We start from the raw sequence: 19,744 nt of genomic DNA on the forward strand, positions 1-19,744 counted from the left end.
AATAATTCTTGCCTGGTGGTACTATCAGAGGCCTACTAATGATGGTAGCTTCTGGGTAAATTATTTGCCTTCATTACTGATAGTCCCCACTGCCTCTCTCTAGCAGTTTTTCTGATAGTCTGTCAAGGTACAGAAGCATATCTTTTAATAAAGAAGTCTCCATTTATATCCTTTAGCCCTAGAGGGTGTGCAAAATGCGTAGATATTTTTCTTTCTTTTAAATAAATCATGTTCTCAGTTTTAGGAAAATTGGGTTGCTTATGGAGCCCTTGACAGTTCTGTTTCCCAAATTGCAGGTATTCACTGTAAAACAAATTCACATGGTTGAATCATAAAATAAAATCTTCGTAGTAAAAGGACCTTAGTGACTAAGTACACAGACATCTCTTTCTTTCTTGCTCATGGGTCCTAGGATGAAAGCACACCTGTAAGCAACCATAGGCTTGCTCTCACCATGCTCATCAGGATAGTGAAGTCTCTGGGCTGTGCCTATGGTTGTGGAGAAGGACACCGGGGGCTCTCTGGGGATCGTCTGAGACACCAGGTATTCCGAGAGAATGTAAGAGAATTAAAGTAGATTCCATTTCCTCTCCCTCATCCCTCCCTCCAATTTAGGGCTGAGTCCTTTGACAATGAGGGTCAGTGTTCCATGAAAAATATAATACTTCATAGGAATAATGAATGATGTCTTGGGGTGGGAGGATTCCCACAAGATATCTCAAGACATCTAAAACCCAGGCCCAGGAAAGTTTAATTGGGAAAACATTTCTGCCTCCTGCCTAGGACAGGCCAACTCCCAGTTGGTGAAAGGGTGTATAATTACAATATGTGAATTGTGGTTTGAAAGAACTTTGCAATGATGAATACATTGAGCAAGGTTCCAATGGTCTGCGACAAATGACTTTTTAATCACCTTCCTGGGTACTATAGAAGCAAAATTTATATTAAAGAAAGGAGTCAACATTTAGGACTTAATTTGTTGTTCTCATGTAAATATGGAAAATGGCCCTTATTGGGACAAAACAGGACGATAAAAGTAGCCAGTCATGTTCTGGCTGCTTTGTTTGAGAATGAACCTTGACTTCTAACTGTTTGAGATCATGTCCCTTTGAACTGTGTGAAACTTGAAACTCTGCGCTGGGGCTTGCAAAGCATAATTCCGTAATGGAACATGGTCTCATGCCACCTCATTTGTATTTGCCTCTGCAGATTGTTACGTTTCCCTTCACACTGGAGCAACAACCCATCTCCGTACCAAGTTTGAGCTGGGACCGTTGTCTCATACATACACTTGTATTGAAACTTTAAGAAAATATTTGCCTAAAAATAAGGGTTTGTTGCAAATTTCAGTCCAGGAAACCATTTGGCATATCTTGGCAGAGTTTTAGGATCATGTCAAAATCTAATGCCAGCCTGCTTTCTCCTTGGTATTAGGTTTTGTTGTGAAATGTTCACATAGTATTAGCATGCTGTGTTTCTTTCTTCATCCATCATCTACCTATGTACCCATCTTTACATAGTGTTTCTTTCATATCCTCTTATGTTGTATGCATTAGTTTATTATATGTATATGGGGGTTATATTTCATAGTTCTGAATTATGAAACTTGGAAACTTTGACCAAGATCTAGATTTTGAGGCCAAAATTAAATCAAAGTAATAATAAGGCAATACAAAGCTGACATTGCCCCCGATCTTTGCACATATGTGTATGATTTTTGATTCTACCACAGTACGAATAAATGTCTTCATGCTGAAACCACATCATTCATCATACAGAAGGCCAATCCCATGAAATGAAACACTAAAGTATAATTTGTCATGCTTTAGTTGGAGGTATAAACTGGTTCTGACACCAGAACCTGTCTTTCTAGACTTGGAGGAAGTAGAGTTAGTTGGATCGGAAGCCATTTGAGAGGCTGTTGTTACTTCTCAGTCCACTGTGCTTTTCTCTCCAAGTGGACTCTTTCTTATCAGGATGTACAGGCAGTATTCCACCTGCCTGCTCAGCTTCGCTGACTTACCTGGCAACTCTGCCATTATCTGTAGCTCAGTTTTCTATTCTTTATAGGGATTATATGTGCTTAACCATGCTTAGTATACACATTGTTCATTCTTCAAGAGATATAAACTTGGAAATTTTTCCCCAGGAATGTCTAATTCAAGAAGCTAAGAATTTCCAAATTTCTAATGTATTGAATTTTCATAAGGTACTTAACTTTTAAAACATTAAGACTATACCTTACCTCTACCAGATGAAATCCTCTATACTTTTTAAAAAAGAAAGAGGATATCATTGTAATGATATTCATCAACGTGCGTAGCAGTTTCAGCATGGGCTGCCTAGATTAATATAATCATTAGCTGGTACTCCCAAATTATTGCAAGGAATTTCATCTTTAGCAGTTTTATATTTCTCGGAGAAGTTTATTAGACTACTCATTCAGAATCAAACTATTAAAGATTTGATGTTCTGATTCTTTCTTAAACTTCTCATTGAACTCATTTAGATATTTTAATAGCCTCTGAAGAGTAGATGTGAAACTATGCCTTTTTAGGTGTACTTTATAGAAAAGATAGGGTAATTTGGACTTCAGGACTTTCCAATCCAGCATTTTAAAGTGCTTTGTAATTATTTTTAATGAAGATCTTCACAAATTGTTTATGGAATCATAACTAAATACTTCTTCAGGCAGGATATATTTTATCTAAGTACTTGGCAAACTTTATTTTACTGTAAGCAACATTTACTTTGTAAGAAAAAAAATGAGCTTACTTGAGATCTAGCAACCAGTAACTTTACTGAAATAAGATCTTCAATTTCCCAATGATCTATAAACTAGTAAAAGAAGAATGAAAAATAAGTCAATTCACCTGACTTTGTGATACATGGAGAGATAATATAAGGTCACAGCATGAAGCCTATTGCTCATTCATAATTTCATCCTTTTAGAAGTTTCCTTTTCCTCTCAAAATTTCTGATAATATTTCTCTGGGCCTTGATTTGTCAAAATTGTGATATAACTGAATTTTCTTCTTCAGGGATATTTCTCTCTATAGGAGAGGGCAGGAGACCCCATTATGGTCCCATGTAGTATCAGTGCATTCCTGTGCTGGCCTTCTGCAGCTAATGACTGTGACTTTTATTTTTTCTGATGGTGGGGATTATTCCCATTTTCTTTGTCAGATGGCAAAATTATTTGCTAGATCATATGAAATATAATTTTGAGTAGCTGGGCCTAGCCAGTGGTCACTTGTTTGTTTGTTTTTTTACCCATAAGACCAATTTGTATTTAAATATCAAACTTTCACATTCAAATGTAGACACGTAAGTAAACAAACTAGGCTTACTTTTACTATGAGCCTCTTTCACATTTCAAGGATCTTTCCCTTTTGGCCACGTGGGAGGACACTGGGTACCCACTTCCTTCTCCCTCTCACCCCCATGTTAATCTACCTGAGTTCAAAGTAGCTGCACCTGGGAGTGGCATGCTCCTTCCCCTTGCACCAAGCCTGTGGGTTTTTCTAAACCTGTATTTCCAATCCTATCACCTACTTAAATTTTACACTGAGCTTTTTTCAATGAGACCTTAAAATCTTGATCTTGGTGAAAATATTGAAAACTCCCTCTGGCACCAGCATTAGACCTTAGCTTTGGATTTCCCCCAGAGCAGCCCTTCTTAAAGTAAACACCCTTGGACTGCTCAGCCTGTCTCTGCCCACTTCTTGCTCAGACTAGAGGGCTGGCAAGGCTGGCCAGCACCCCCTGGCAGGGATGGATAGAAGCCGTTGCTTTCTGAAGGCTTCTGTCATGGGCTAATGTTTTCCTTAGCTGAAGCTGGTACCTGTGACTTTTTCACTTTTCTTCCTTCATTGCAGGCCCAGAACTGCCTCACTAAGCTGTACAAGCTAGATAAGATGCAGTTCCGCCAAACCATGAGGGACTATGTGAACAAGGACTCCCTCAATAATGTAGTGGACTTCTTACATGCTTTGCTAGGATTTTGTATGGAGCCCATCACTGATAGTAAGTAAAGTTGAACCAAGTTCAAGTTCTAAGAGAAATCACTGTGAGGTGAAGCAGATAGCATTCCAGAGATACATTAAATTTGTGGGGTTAGAATGTAGAGGAAGAGACCTGTGTGTGTGCGATGGTGTATAAACAAGAGAAGCTTGTACATCATCTTTAATGACATATTTTGGACCCTTTCTGAGGACACCATATCTCAGCAAATTGGACTTTGGTAAAGCTGTGGCATCCTCCCCATTAGCCCCTCAACCCTACACTACCTACCATTCCTCTTTCTCATATGACCTTCTGTTGTGTGACAACTGAGGCAGAGATCAGGGGGATGTATTCACGGATATTCATAGGAAATGAATACCTATAAACATAACAGTAACACAAATTTGATACACACATATATGCATACCTATATACTGATATTTTAAAAACAGACAAAATAGATCTATAGATAGGTCCACAATATTTCATTTACATTTTAGCTTTGTGGCGTTAAAAAAACTCCTGTATAGAGACCTGTGTTATAGGGGGAGACCAGTTGCATCCACAATAAACCAAACACCTTCAATAACACATGAATGCAAATGCAGTAATGAAATGAACATGATGTGTGAAGCCTGAGTTGAGTAAAATACACATTCTAATTAGAGCCTGGAAATAAACAACTTCTTAGTATAGGCTTTCATTGTTTATATAATACATGTGTAGTAGTAGTAGTAGTAGAAGTAGTGGTAGTTGATTAATTTATAATGAAGATATAGCTGATGGATTTTCAAGATGTTTTCAGTTTGTATCCCAGGCTTTACTGTTTGGATATCACATTAAAAGAAAATATTACTCCTCTGTAGAACCCCTGGAATAATGTATGTTATCGAAGCTGTTTTAAGCCAAGCACTTTATAAACTAAAAAAGAAAAAAGTAAGAAAGAAAGAAAGGAAGAAAGAAAGAAAGAAAAAGAGAAAAAAAGAAAGAAGTGAAAATCATGGTTGCAACTGCAAGAGAAATTTTGATAACAAACTATAGAAACAATAAGCATAGACTAGTCCATTTCTTTCTAATGTAAAATCTAGAGATCATCCCTTGCAAACTGACACAAAGAGAGGGTGATAGTAAATTGTATTACTTTAAGGTGGTGAATTCCTCCTGGGATTCTTGAGAAATGGAAGTGGCTCACAGTGAATGAGCCAGCCAGACACACAGGTCCCTGTGTGATCAGCCTTGGAGCTACACACACCCTGCCCCTCTGGCAAGTCCCCCAAATACCTGACATGTCTCCTACAAAAGATGGATACATTAAAACCTGGCATAAAATGTGCAGAGAGTGATGGCCTCAGTTCACTGGCATTTCACATGTGAATGAAATAGAAAGGGGAAGCTCTGAGAGATTGTAGATTTCTCTTTGTGTGCCCAGAGTGTCTCCGGAAGCAAGAAGCTGCTGTAATTCCTTTGCAGCTCTTGGCAGGGCCCAGTTTCCTTTTTGTTCCCAGTGTCTGCAGGAATTCCTCTCCAGGCCCCTCCTGGTCTCTTCCCAACCCACAGCCCAGCTCACCTGGTTGGCCTCACTCCTCTCCACCTCTGACAGAACTAGTGATTTCCACTGAGCACCAGAATTCCTCACCCCCAAAAAGACTTAATCAAATAAATTCTTTGTCCAATGAGGAACCCTCTTATAGATCGTTTTTTAATTGATCACTGATTTAAAAACTACTCTAGATCTAAAAGTCTTTCCTAGGGTCAACAGTTGATTCTCTTCTTGGCTAAGATTTAGCCATTAAAATTGTTCCACAAAGTAATGGAATATGGAAAAATTAAGACTTTGAAGGAGACCATGAGTTGCTCACTTCCAAGTCGGGGAAAGATTATTAAACCCAGGCTATCTTTAATCCTCTGGCTCTGTATTCCGCGTAGGCCTCCACCCATTCCTGAGTACCAAGTACTTCTTTACTTCTTTGAACTGTGCAACTTGAGGGAAAGTGCATTTAATTCATGCCTTTGCATTCTAGACAAAGCTGGTTTTGGAAATAACTTCACCACAGTGGACAACAAATCCACAGCCCAAAATGTGGAAGGCATTATCGTCAGTGCCATGTTTAAATCCCTCATCACGCGCTGCGCTTCAACTACACATGAGCTGCACAGCCCTGAGAATCTGGTGAGAAGCCTGCCCTTTCTTTCCACAGGAGTTCTCTGTCTCTGCTCAGAGGAAAGGTCTTACTCCATGGGTCATGAGAAAGAGAACTTGAAGTCTAAAAGTTTGTACTTTAAAGTTAAGGTATCTATTTTTCCAGTGTTACCAGTAACTCAGGGAGGAGCCTCAGCGGCACCCTTTTTGATTCTCTATCCTACCTGCAGATTGACTTCTCTTCCTCTTCTGTCTCAGACGTTCTGTGGTGGTTGGTGTAATAGTCGCAAAGTACTTTGAGCCTTTCAGAAAGACGGTGCTGGAACATAGCCTGTTAGCTCATAAATATTAAAGAATATTGTATCAAGCATCTTTTGAAACCATACTTTAAAAATTAATGCAAATATGCTGCTTAAATTGTTTTTTTAGTAGAAGGCTTTCATCTTTTAGCTACTCTTCGTGAATGACTGTGTTAATTAAACCACCAATGCCACAAGTAGAGAAAGCTAGATTATAAAAGGTGAGTTCTTAATTGCTACCAAGGAGATTGTGGTTTGAGATACTGAAATGCACATCAAGGCTGACAAATGTGATGTCAAGAGAAGAATTGAGGTCTCTTTGGGAAGTAAAGGAGTGTTTGTCTATCTTACCGGTCTGTTAGATATTATGACTTCCATGCCAAAATCAGTCTGTTTACACATATGGATACTATCTGATAAATCAAGGAAGTCATTTTGAGCTATTTTAAACAATTGAAGCTATTCACTTATCTTGAGATAAACAGAATAAAACTCCAAACCAACGGGAATTTAATTTTGTTGGTTTTCAAAGCGGCCCCAACAAGAATCTTGGAGCTTGAGAATAACATGGATGCCATCCATGCATTCAGTTTGGTCAAAGAAAGAAAGAATTTGACAAGTTGGTTATAATATATGTGAGATCTTATACAGCTTAGTGTACAAACTCAGGTATAGAAGAAATACTGTGTTTCTTAATTTTTGTTAAATCATCTTCAGCTGAACTTTGAACCTTTATTCCACCATAATGGCTGGAAGCTGAATGTCAGTCATTCTTGGGTTTCCCCGCTTCACAGAGGGGTACAAGTCTTTGGCAGGTCCTGAGGCCTCGGGAGGCTCCATGGATTTCCATCATCACAGCTGCTATTTCATAGTACTTTCTGCCAAATGCTTGGGTCTGGGCATTCTGGAGAGTCTGGAATTTTTGCTCTTTGGGGCTTTGCCCCTTCCATGGAGAAGCTACCAAAGAGTAGAGTGAACACACAGGGCCTTGCTGCCCATAGGAACTAAAAAAGGACATTCTCTCCATGTTTTTCTTAGTGGCTCTTCCTTCTGCTTTTCTAAAGATCATGGACATAATTGTCCTAGTGATCATAGGTTCTGAAACCCAAAGCTATCAAGGTAAGTGTTTTTAGGCTTCTGTTTTCTGCTTTACCATGAACTTTTCCTAAGACAAAAAATACAATAACTGCCTTCTTAAAGAAGAAGGAGAGAGAGAGAATTGCTGAGTGCAAAGCTGAATATCCCCCCTCAAAATTCCTGCATGTATTTTTTAGTACTGAATTATCAATATGTTGGATTTAGTAGCCTTGCATCATCTTAAGTTCATAGTTCAAATGGGCTGCAACATACATGTTATTTGTTAAATCTATCCAGCAAAATGCATCATCCTTGAATATCAGGCTCTGTCAGAAGTGTATAGAGTACCTAGCAATTTTACCACAGTGATGCTGAAAATTTGGTAAAGCTGAACAAGGACTGAAATCTCTAGTATAAACAAAATTCTGATTGCATTTTTTGCAGACATCTCTTTAGAAGTCACAATTAAGAAGAAAATTAAAGCTTTGAAATCCAATAATTAAAAGTGTAAATTGATATCTTTCTAATGATAAGAGCTCACTTTCTGAATATGCAGCATGCTAATCATTCTTTTTCACACTAGAATGACAGGCAAGGTTCTTAGTAATGTAACTATAGGAACAATGGAGAGGAGGTATACCATCAGTTTCACCTAGCAAATTGCCCTTCCTTTATGACCCCAATGCTCATCCAAGCCCAAAGACTTACCTTCGTCTCTTTTTCCTACGAAAATGATACAATCAAAACTATCTTTCCCCACACTTTCCTTCTTGCTTCCAAATAGGGTCTGTATTGTGACATCCGTCAGCTGGTCCAGTTTATCAAAGAGGCTCATGGGAACGTCTTCAGGAGAGTGGCCCTCAGCGCTTTACTTGACAGTGCTGAGAAGCTGGCACCTGGGAAAAAGGTGGAGGAGAATGAGCCAGAATCTAAGCCTGCAGGCAGTAAAAGGTTGGAAGCCTGAGCTCTCTGAATATTAGTGTTTGCCTGTGTCTACAGAAAATAATCTTTCGTCGCACTGCCCATGTGGTGCCCGACACAGTGTGTAACTTCAGTGCAGTGACGGTGGAACTGTGTTGCATAAGTGGTATAGCTGGTGGTGGTCTGATGCAGCTTAGGGAAGGAATGAGTTTACCATCAAATAAGTCCTATTTCTGTATGAATCAGAACTCAGTTAATCTCAGACTTTCATACACTTGACCTTCACTTCATAGCTTTTAATTATATAGTAAAGTTTTTATCTGTGTTAGCTAATATAAAGTTTTGTTTGGAAAGGAAAAGCAATTACTGATACCGTATCGTCCTGTTCAGTAAGTAATCTTTTTAACATGACAAAAGATAAATTACTGAGCAGTACCCCTTTGTTTTTATTTCAAATTAACATAAATGTCTTGTATGCCTATTTTATAAGAAATGCCACTTACAAAGATTAAAGGAAACTTCTAAATTTAAAATCCCGCTCGCAGTTAATGACTGTTAACAATAATGGTGGTATTCTTAAACAATAAGGTAATTAGGTCATAAGTCAAATGGTAGGGTATAAATTTTGTACCAACAAAGACTCTGGGGTCATGGGGTTTGCAAGCCATATAGGCTGACTATAGCAGAGTGTTATGAAGTATATGATATATTGAGAAGTGGCGTCCTGCTGTGTTGTGATTGGTGGAATTTACCATTTGCATAGGTCAGAGGCGGGAAGCATTGTGGATAAAGGCCAAGTGTCCTCTGCACCTGAGGAATGTCGCAGCTTCATATCTGGTCGACCCTCACAGACTCCAGAGCAGTAAGTAGTATCTGCTTTGTGTCCAATATAATGGGCTGAGCACTTCCCACAAAAAGAAATTCTGTTTTCCAAACTGCTGTTTGTTCTTCATTTTTTTGAACTTTGCCTTGCTTCTGCCCTTTTATTTTTCATTCCCAAAGCCACTGATCTCTGCAGTTTCAAATCACAATGACTAACCAACCTCATGACTATGGGATGCCTCTGATATCAGTTTACCCCCACTTTTCATAATAGCACAATTAAAAACATCTTGAAATGTGTGTCCCCCAAAGATGTGAGGATTACTGTAGACACCAAATAAAGAGCCTAGGCTATTTGCCTTAATTCTTCTTTTGAGGACTGCTTACACAGTGGCATGATCAATACTTAAAATACGTACATCGTTTTAGTTTCATCATTTTATTTTCCAGAACTCTGATTTAATATTAAATGATTATCCTTCCAGAAATTCTGCAGATATTATAGCTTTTATGGTATCCTCTCTCCATAATCAAGGATATTACAGTCATCAAATAGGACCTTGTTAATAATCCACAGCAAGCAAACAAAGCCTTCAAAAAACAATTACCTTCCAGAAAGGTTTGATCATTCTATCTCATTGTTGGCAGTATGATGGTAACCATTGGTTTCCTTTTTACCTCATGATCTTTGCCAATTTGATGAGTGAAAGAAAATAGGGATCTCATTTCAACTCTCTCTCTCTTTTATTAAATTCCTGGTAAAAGTAAAGTCTGCATACTGCTGGCCACTTGGCTTTTTTCTCTTGTGGAATGCCCTATTCAAACATCTCTTTGAAGATATTTCCATTTGTCTTAATGAGTTGGACTAATATTTTTACTTTTAAACCCTACTTAAGTTCCTTTGACTTAAGGAAGCTAAATAATTAGGCACTACAAAAATAATTTAGTGAACAATTGTGGGATGATACATTCCCTGGGTGCAGTGAATGCATTTCATTTATTCATTCATTCCAATATTTTTTGTAAGTTTTTTCAATGTGAAGAATTATACTCTACTGGAGTGGGGATGGCGGGAAAGATACAGTACTCTACATGCCTAAGAAGACTTCATAAAGCAGTAAAATATTTATTGACCATAAGTGCTTCTGCTATTATGACCCACACCTGCAATAATATTTAGTCTTTTTATTGAGGCTGAAAAACATTGTGTCAGTTTGACCCCTGAGACATGACTGTTTTTCAAAAAGAGCTCAGAGACTCGACCTTGGTCTTCTTCCTTCCACTCCCACTCTTTCCAAATCCCTGCCCTTCAAAGATAAATCCTGCCTGAGTCGCCTCAGTGCCCTTGGAAGAAGGTTGAAAGAAATTTAAGAGACGTTCACAAGTGTGGCAGATGTTTCATTCTCGCCTCTGCTTGTTCTCAGCGATGAACAAATGCAAGGGGGCAACCTGGGGCGGAAAGACTTCTGGCGCAAGATGTTCAAATCCCAGAGTGCAGCAAGCGACACCAGCAGCCAGTCGGAACAGGACACTTCGGAATGCACCACTGCCCACTCAGGGACCACCTCTGACCGGCGTGCCCGCTCTCGGTCCCGCAGAATTTCCCTTCGGAAGAAGCTTAAACTTCCCATAGGTAAAAGTATGTCTGTATTTATTTATGGATTCTCTTACTCCCTGCCGTCCCTTCAAATGAACGCATAATTGAAACAGAGCAAGGCATGGCGGGATGGAGAAAGGAGAGCCTTCAAGTCAAAGGCTGAGGCTGACCACATTCATTCATGTATTTATTCTTTTTTTTTTTTTTTAAACATATATTTCTCAAACTCCTACTATGTGTTTTTACAGTGTGCAAACATTATTTTAGGCAGCAGGGATTAAATGGTGAGCAAAATTACACAGTGCCTGAATTGTCAAATTTGTGATCTAGTAGGGATGAGAGCCACCACAGCAGATAATCATACAACTAAGTGTAATTGCAAACTATGGATTTATAAAGGAACTATACACTGTGCATAAAGGAAGGCAACAATGGACCTGACCTAAATGGCGGAGGTGGGGAGAACAGGAATCAGAGAAAGTGTCCTGGAGGAAGTTACATTAAGATCTGCATGGTACTTAAGGGAAGGAGGAAGGAACGCACTCCACGTGGTAGCCATAAAATGTGCAAAAATATTAGGAGTGAGGGAAATGGGAGAACCGAGACAAGGAGAACAGGGCTGCGTTCCTCTGGTAGAGTGATTGGGGCTGGAGCATGCCGGTCAGGTTGCCTTTTTATCCCTACAGCCCTAAATAGCACAGGAGGGGTGTTGAGGAGAAGTAACATAAGCAGGTAAACCTTTTCTAAAAGATCACAGCATGGAAAACATATTGGAGGGAGCCGGAGTAGATAGAAGCGATCACAGTCCAGGCTTTCGGAGCAGTAGCTCGGAATGGGTAGTGACCATGTAGACAGAGAGAAATGGTCAAATCTGAGAGGTACCTGGAGGGAAAATCAATAGGACTTCCTGGGAGATGTGAAAGTTGTCAAGGAGAAGGGGACATATTATGGCTTTATTCACCTGAGAGGTTTAGGTTCTTTTTGTCCTGGTCTTACTCGATCATTTAATCTTACAGTCCAACACTGAACATTTAGATTGAAAGCATGTACATTGAAAACAGTTTATTTTCACTTCTACATACAGTAAGCCAGGTAACTTTCATTGCTTGTTGGGTATATGTGGGTGTTCTGTTTAATCCATTTGGGAGAAAATGCTATAACTGTCTAATTTCTTTTTTAATTATTAAATAGGAAATTGGCTGAAGCGGTCCTCCCTCTCGGGCCTGGCAGATGGCGTGGAGGACCTCCTGGACATCAGCTCTGTGGACCGTCTGTCCTTCATCAGGCAAAGTTCCAAGGTACACAGGACATTACTTAATGTGAAAGAATGTTGGAGTCTCTGCTTAAAAAGTGTCAGGACTGAGAAATGCTAAACACCTGGAGAGACCAAGGAGTGTGGAAGAAACTCTTCAAGTTGAACGAATTTAGGAAACTTAGATGAACAATGAAAACTAAGATGTCTTAGTAGTAGACTATCACAAAGGAAAAAAGAAAAGCGTGACCAAAATGTTATATAAAGTTATAATGCAGACATAGGTGTATATGTGTGTGTATTACTTCCCAGCAGTTCTTAATCTTTGACACACATGTAAAATCCCTGACATCTCTTCTCATTTCCAAGGACACAGTAATTCTATAGTGACTCCTTTTACACACACACACACACACACTCACCCCATTTATCCTTTTTCCACTTCTTTTTGCATCATTTGAACTATTTCCTACTGAAAAAGATAAAGAACTCAGGATGACTTTTCCCAGTAAGTGCTTCTTCATAATACTATTAAGCAATGCAGTAGCACATGATTTGGAAAAGGTAACAATTCTCAGTGAAATCTATTTCTTATAAGAGTCTTTCCTACAAAAGATTCATGGCCTGGTCACTGTAATTTTTAGCATATGATCAGTTACACTTCTTTAAATATAAATTATTTGCTTACATTCTTTCTCCTTTGATTTTCACTAAAACCATTTTCTTCTGTTTTAAAGTAATATTTTGAAATTATATAAAGTAGATATAAGACATTTGGAAGATATATTTACAATTCATCCTTCATATTCTTTTTGCTAAAAAATTGACCAAATATTTGAGAGACTGTGAGGCCCATAGCCTCCTGGCTTTGCTGAAAATTTTGATTACTGTTGACTTAAGGGCAAGAATGTGAACAATATTTTAATTTTTTAAAAAAAATTGTTTGTTTGTTTGTTTGTTTGTTTTTAGAGAGAGGGGAAAGGAGAAGGAAAGGGAGAGAAACATCACTGTGTGGTTGCCTTTCACTCGCGCCCCCAACTGGGGACTTGACATGCAACCTAGTCATGTGCCCTGACTGGGAATTGGACCAGCAACACTTGGTTTGCAGGCTGATGCTCAATCCACTGAGCCATACCAGCCAGGAACATTTTATTTCTTAGAAGAACCTATTATAATGCACTTTATAAACAAATTTATACGGGTTTTTCCATAGAGATTTGAAATCTCAATTCTGCTTTTACTTTGGTCTGATTCTCAGCTGTGGTGTTGTTTGTAAAGGATAAAGATAGTTTCTGTTCCTGATTTTGAGTTTGGACTTTATTAAAATTAAACTCTAGAAATACCTCAATTTTTTACTAAGTTATTTTCATATTGTCTGATCATTTCAACCTATGACCAGGTTTTTCCTTCAAACTATAGCTATAAGTGATGTCTTTTTTGGAACATGAAATAAACTATCCTGACTAACCAGATGTGGAAGTCAGAAAAGCTGAAGTAATCTTCATGTTCTAAACATCTTTTTCAAGGCAACTGTTAGTATAAACACAAAGAATTGAACTTGGTTGTCTGACTGCTTTCTTTTTTCTCTCAGGTCAAATTTACCAGTGCTGTGAAGCTTTCTGAAGGTGGGCCTGGGAGTGGAATGGAAAACGGAAGAGATGAAGAGGAGAATTTCTTCAAGCGTCTTGGTCAGTTTTATGCAGGCTAAGAATTACATCCAACTTGAATCTCACAGAAAAAAAATTTGATTAGAAAAAATGGTCCATTTTCTATTTTCATTGACTTCTTTAAAAAAAATCTTATTAAATTTATTGTCGTAACCTTGGTTAATAAGATTATGTATGTTTCAAGTGTACATTTCTGTGACACGTGATCTGTAATATTGCATTGTGTGCCTGCCACCCAAAGTCAAATCTTCTTTCCTCACCATATATTTGACCCCCTTTAGCTTTTATTATCCCCACACTCTTCTTCCCTGTGGTAATAATACTATTGTCTGTGTCTATGAGTTTCAGTTTTATATAACACATATGAGTGAAATCATATGGTTCTTAGCTTTTTCTGAGCAACTCCTCTTCTGGGTATCTACCCGAAAAACTTGAAAACATTTATTCACAAAGAAATATACACCTGTATGTTCATTGCAGTACTATTCACAGTGGCCAACACATGGAAACAACCAAAGTGTTCTTCATAGATAGTTGGATAAAGATGTGGTACATGTATACAGTGGAATACTATTCCGCCATAAGAGAAGGTGAAACCCTACCATTTTCAAAAACATGGATGGACTTTGAGAATATCATGCTAACTGGAATAAGTTAGTCAGAAAAAGATAAGAACCATATGATTTCACCCACTGATTTCTTACTCATTTTTCTCAATGTGTGTTGTACTATCTATAGCTTCTCTGTGCGTTACTAATTTGGTTCAGCGGACATTTATAAAAGCCCTACTATGTTTCTTGTTCCCTAGTAGTTACTGGGCTTACAAAGAAGAATGAGGTAGTTTCTTCTGCTATTCTGTCCTTTATTAAAGTCTGAGAGCTTTAAAGAACCTACAGATATCTTTTCATGCACCCACTATGTACTTAGGTATTCTGCACATTATATTCTTGACAGGTGGCCAGGCACCCTCTGAACACTTCCATTGAGAGTGTCTTTATTACTTTACAAACCAAACCATTCTAGAACTAGACAGATTTAATTGTTAGAAAGCCCTTCCTTACATTCTGGTAATATTCATATCCATAAATTTGATTCACTGGTCCTAGTTATGACATCTGTAGTCACACACACACACACACACACACACACACACACACACACACACACATCCATAGACATATAGGGTAGTTTCACCTATTTTCCATTTCATGTTCTCTTCTTTCATCTAATTTCTGCTGTTTTGAGGAAGATATTTCATTAATGAATGCAATTTTTTTCAATTTATTAGCAAAATTTGCTGCATATGTTCTATGTGTTCAGCTCTGTCTTAAACTATAGGAAATGATGCTTAAAGAAATACTAGATTTTGAAATGCTCCTTTAAAAAATTTTATAGCTTATAAAAATGCATTCTATGTAAATTACACTTCAGTAAATTTGTAAAAGAAAGTAAATGAGTATAATGAAAATGTACTGAGACTAAAAAATTAATCATGGCCAAGGAAGTCAAGAGGCATTCTTACACTCTGGTAAGTTTATACAAAAGACTGATAAAGAAGAGGTCCATTTTATAGCCAAACTACTTTTTAACATCGCTTTTAGTATTACCCTATGGAAAGCCAGCAGTTAAACTTTACCATCAGTTTTCAACATGTACAATGTTGGTAATGTTGGTATATCTTAAAATAAGTTTTCCTAACATCATTGCTACTTTAAGTGGGGTATAAATGTCTGACATACTTCAACATAAACATATGGGTAGTCTAGAGATACTCAGGTGGTACAGTGGTAAGAGTGCCTGCTTGTTCACCTTAGGTTTGAATTTGAATTCTGACTTTATAACTTTCTATTATATGAACGTTGACTGGGTTACTTAATTTGTCCCTTCTCTCTTTGTCTCTGTGTTTTCTCCTCTGTCCTCTCTTTCTCTCTTCCTCTTCATTACCTCTCTCTCTCTCTTTCTCTTTTTTAAGTCATTTTTAAAGATCTATTTTACAGAACTGTTACAAAGAAAATGAACAAAATAAATTATAAAATATTTTATATAGGACCTGGCACATACTAAGTATTCAAAAATGATAGCAAATACTATATTGTTACCTAATAATGCTATATAAAATCAATGGAAATTTTCCACTGTAAATAACTTTTACTTGCAGCATAATTTTTATGTATTTTAATACCTAATATATTTTAAATCTTAATTATAGTAATAAATAATAAACTAATTAGATTCACTAAAAGAAAAAATCTTATTATTTGGGGTATACCAAATTCAAAGTTTAAGGGACAGTTAAGGTTATAATTTTTTATGGATGATATTTTTCCGATATGTGTAAGTATGAAAGGGCTGTATATACTTATCGATAAAGTGATCTCTAGATAAGAAAGTTAACAGGAGCTACCTGTTCTGGTTGCTAAGGTAATGCCCGGTGGGTACATAGACTAGCATTTGAAAGGGAGCTGTCTAGAAACAAGGCTGACCAGGAAATATTCGCCCTTCAACTATAGCCTTTAGCCATGCCTTCTTAGTGCTGTTTGAGATTCTGTCTTTTTAGTTTTTCCACTATCGGATTTTCCCTGTGCTACTTCCTTTTGCAATTGGTACAAAATATGCTACATTAACTGAAAAAATAATACTGAAGGTATTGAATATGGAATTTAGAATAAGGAATATTTTCATCTGAAAAAGGAATGTGCTCATAAGGAATGAAGTATGGGAAATTTTGATAATTATATTTTAATTATATGCTGAGCCATTTTTTTGTACTTATAAAAATTTTCAAACAACGACCAAAACGTTAGAAGAATAGTCCAACAGATCTTAAATATTCATCACCCACTTGCAATAATAACTTAAAATTTTCCATATTTACTTCATCTATCCTTTGTTTTTTTTTTTTTTTTAATGTGTTTTAAAATAAATCCAATACCATACATACAGTTGCCCTTGTTCTGAGGCAGCAGCGGGGAAGATGGGGCCATGGTGAGAGTAATCAGGGTACTCTTGACAGAAGAGGTGAGAAAGCCATTTCTGCAATTCAGATCTATGGCATCTCAGTGAAGACCAGGAGTTGGTAACATAAATAAATTGTGTGAGCACAAATTAAACCAAACTAAATCAATAGGGTATATTTTTAGGTGTCAGAAGTACATTTCAGAATCAGGAGAAGGAATGTGGGCCTGGTGTTAAAAATGATATTCAACATAATAACCTTATATAAGAAAAATCAAAAATATCTATGCTAGAAGCTGTAGAAAAGTCATGAGATATTTAGGTTTTTAAAAATAAGCTTGCAGATAAAAATGATAGAAAACACTATTTTGTATCATTTTTCCTTAATGTGTTATCCTTAGCCTTTCTGCATTAAAATCAGTGGAGTGTTTGTTAAAAATATGCATACCCCCCACCAACCAACCCCATCTGTGAAATCAAAATCTCTAGTAATGGGATCTGATATTTTGAATTTTAATAAGTTCCAGCCTGATTCTTATTTGTAGACAGCAGAACTATGGAAAAATAAGGAAGGGATCAGAGGTTCCCAAACCTCTCACCTCAGTGTGGACTCATACTGGCTGCATCATTGTCATCTGGGAGGCTTTACAAAGCATAAATTCTTATACTCTGCTTCCAGAGAATCTGAAGGTCCGGGTGAGATTCAGGACCTTCCTAGATAATTCTGATGCACAGACTGGCTTGGAAGTCCTGGAGTTAAATGGCCCACCTCTAAGGTCCTTTACAACTGTAATAGTCAGTGAGTCTGTGCATTGTAACATATATCAAAATATTGTCCTCGATTTCAATTTATGTAACACGTCTGATATTGCACAGTGATTACATCTTCCATGAAAACAGAAGTTAGTTGTTGATTACAGGAAGAATTATTTAAAGTATACCAAGAGTTCGTATAAGTATTAAAGGGGAGACCTGGTAGCAAAATGATCAGACCCTATATTTGAATACTTATGTAAAATCCTGCATTATCCAAATAAGCATTAAAATAAAGAGATGGGAGGTGCATTTAGGAAGGATGTTTTCAGGCCAACACTAGAGAAAACACATTGTTATAATTTTGAAGCTCTTTTTAAATCTGTGATTCTTTACACCCTTTCTCCTTCATTCCTCCACCACAGGGTGCCACAGTTTTGACGACCATCTGTCTTCCAACCAAGATGGTGGAAAGAGCAAAAATGTCGTGAATCTTGGAGCAATCCGACAAGGCATGAAACGCTTTCAATTTCTGTTAAACTGCTGTGAGCCGGGGACTATTCCTGATGCGTCCATCCTGGCAGCCGCCCTGGATCTTGTAAGTTTTTGGAGGAATTTGGCTCTTTTGGTTCCCAATTCCAGTGAATTCTGCTAATGGAGGAAAGTATGAATCCCTAATCTGAGCCCTAATTGTGGGGTTATGTTTTGTGTTGTTTTCTCGGCATTAGTGGCAAAAGGAGGAAGAAAGTGGTGAGAAAGAGGGAAAATCTTAATAGGTTTTGGGAAGTAGAATGTATAACATCATCATTAAAAGAATGTGAGGGCTCCACAAGCAGACTACCTGGGTTAAACTTGTGCCAACATTTACTAGCTAAACCTCTGAAAACAGACTAAGAGTAATAGTAATATCATAACTACCTCCTAGGGCTGGTGTGAGGATTAAATGAGTTAGGTGTAAAGCCCTCGATAAAGAGCTTTACTGCAATATATTATAGTAACTGTTCAATAAGTAGGTCATTATTATTGTTACGTTATTCTTAGTCTTATATCTATAGTGTACTCTTTAAACTCTGAGTCTTGATTTATCAATTGGAGGGAAACCATGAAGCACAAAAATTGCACAAAAGTGCATTGAACATCATATGGTGTTATGTACATGTAAAGAATTAAAGAATATAAAGTGGACCTTGTTTAGAAATTGTTTTTGCAAACTAGGCCCAGATGTAAATTTTGAACTCAACCTCTCAAAATCTTGTATTTACTTTATTTCTAAAGTAGACTTTTATTACCAAAAAAACATTTAAGCTGGCCTATAAAAATGATCCCTTTTCCAGGTTTTACAAAGCATGAATAAATGACCACTGGCCACTCATATTATACGTTGGAAATCATCCAAATCTTATGTAATCATTCAACCCTAATGTAATTCATGACATTTTTTCTGTGACATTTGCAACTTTTGTTTTCAAGATACTTAGTGGCTGCAAGGTATATGGATTCACTTAAGCCTGAAATGCAAATACCACTGTTAATCACCCAAAATAATGACTTATCATTATAGAAGATTTTTCAGTTTCCCATTCCTGGATATTGGCCTTTGCAAATACATTTGTAAATTTCAAAATGTTCAGTGTGTGTTGATGTATGCTCAGTGACTATAAAATATAGAGAGTCACAGGTATCCAGGGGAGAAGAGCCTAGTGCCACTTAAATAATCCAGATGCCTGTCTAAAGCTGGACAAGGCAAGAGGTCAATCCTTTGTTTTGTAAGAGGGAGTGTGGTAACTAGCCTTTACAAGTTTGAGTCACACATGGTTCTTCTTAATCATGTCTTGATCTATTTCAAAATCAACAGATTAAAATAAATAAATGTAACAAATTAATACAAAAAATACAAACAATTATACATTTAAAAAATGGGTGAGTATATGAACAGCCAGTTCATTGAAAAAACTAGTAGCCAATAAAGTATGCCTCATCTTATTTACAGTTAAAAAATACTCATTAAAATGTCCATAAATTCCTATATCACATCTATCAGAGCTGCAATGATTAGAAACTGTTGACTGGGTATAAAATATCAGACCCCACTACATGGTGTTGGTAGCAGTGGAAGCAGCCGGATTTGATTGAGGAATAGAAGGAAGTCTTGGAATAACAGGGTAATAGTGAGAGGGCCACCATGGTGAATGGAGCATTCCTTGGCCCCTCCCTCAGTAGTAAGTAATTTTGGACTAGACGTAGTAACAGAGGGTC

General features: G+C 37.4%; 1 protein-coding gene across 3 annotated transcripts in view; it reads left to right on the forward strand.

Moving 5' to 3' along the window:
- Window positions 1-19,744, forward strand: part of UNC80 (unc-80 subunit of NALCN channel complex) — a 174,985-nt gene that overhangs the window by 37,758 nt on the left and 117,483 nt on the right. For 2 of the 3 annotated variants that reach the window (XM_090283247.1, XM_090283255.1), the window contains exons 14-22: window positions 413-559; window positions 3,879-4,026; window positions 6,027-6,175; window positions 8,306-8,472; window positions 9,206-9,304; window positions 10,689-10,897; window positions 12,053-12,159; window positions 13,705-13,801; window positions 17,914-18,086. In XM_090283247.1, coding sequence (XP_090139373.1) covers window positions 413-559; window positions 3,879-4,026; window positions 6,027-6,175; window positions 8,306-8,472; window positions 9,206-9,304; window positions 10,689-10,897; window positions 12,053-12,159; window positions 13,705-13,801; window positions 17,914-18,086 — 1,296 coding nt within the window. Of the gene's footprint in view, window positions 1-412; window positions 560-3,878; window positions 4,027-6,026; window positions 6,176-8,305; window positions 8,473-9,205; window positions 9,305-10,688; window positions 10,904-12,052; window positions 12,160-13,704; window positions 13,802-17,913; window positions 18,087-19,744 lie in introns of all 3 variants that reach the window. The other variant, XM_090283261.1, reaches the window with a different exon arrangement.

Source organism: Furipterus horrens, unplaced genomic scaffold (genome assembly GCF_987537825.1).
Source record: "Furipterus horrens unplaced genomic scaffold, mFurHor1.1.pri manual_scaffold_1, whole genome shotgun sequence".
In the NCBI taxonomy this organism is placed as follows: Eukaryota; Metazoa; Chordata; class Mammalia; order Chiroptera; family Furipteridae; genus Furipterus; species Furipterus horrens.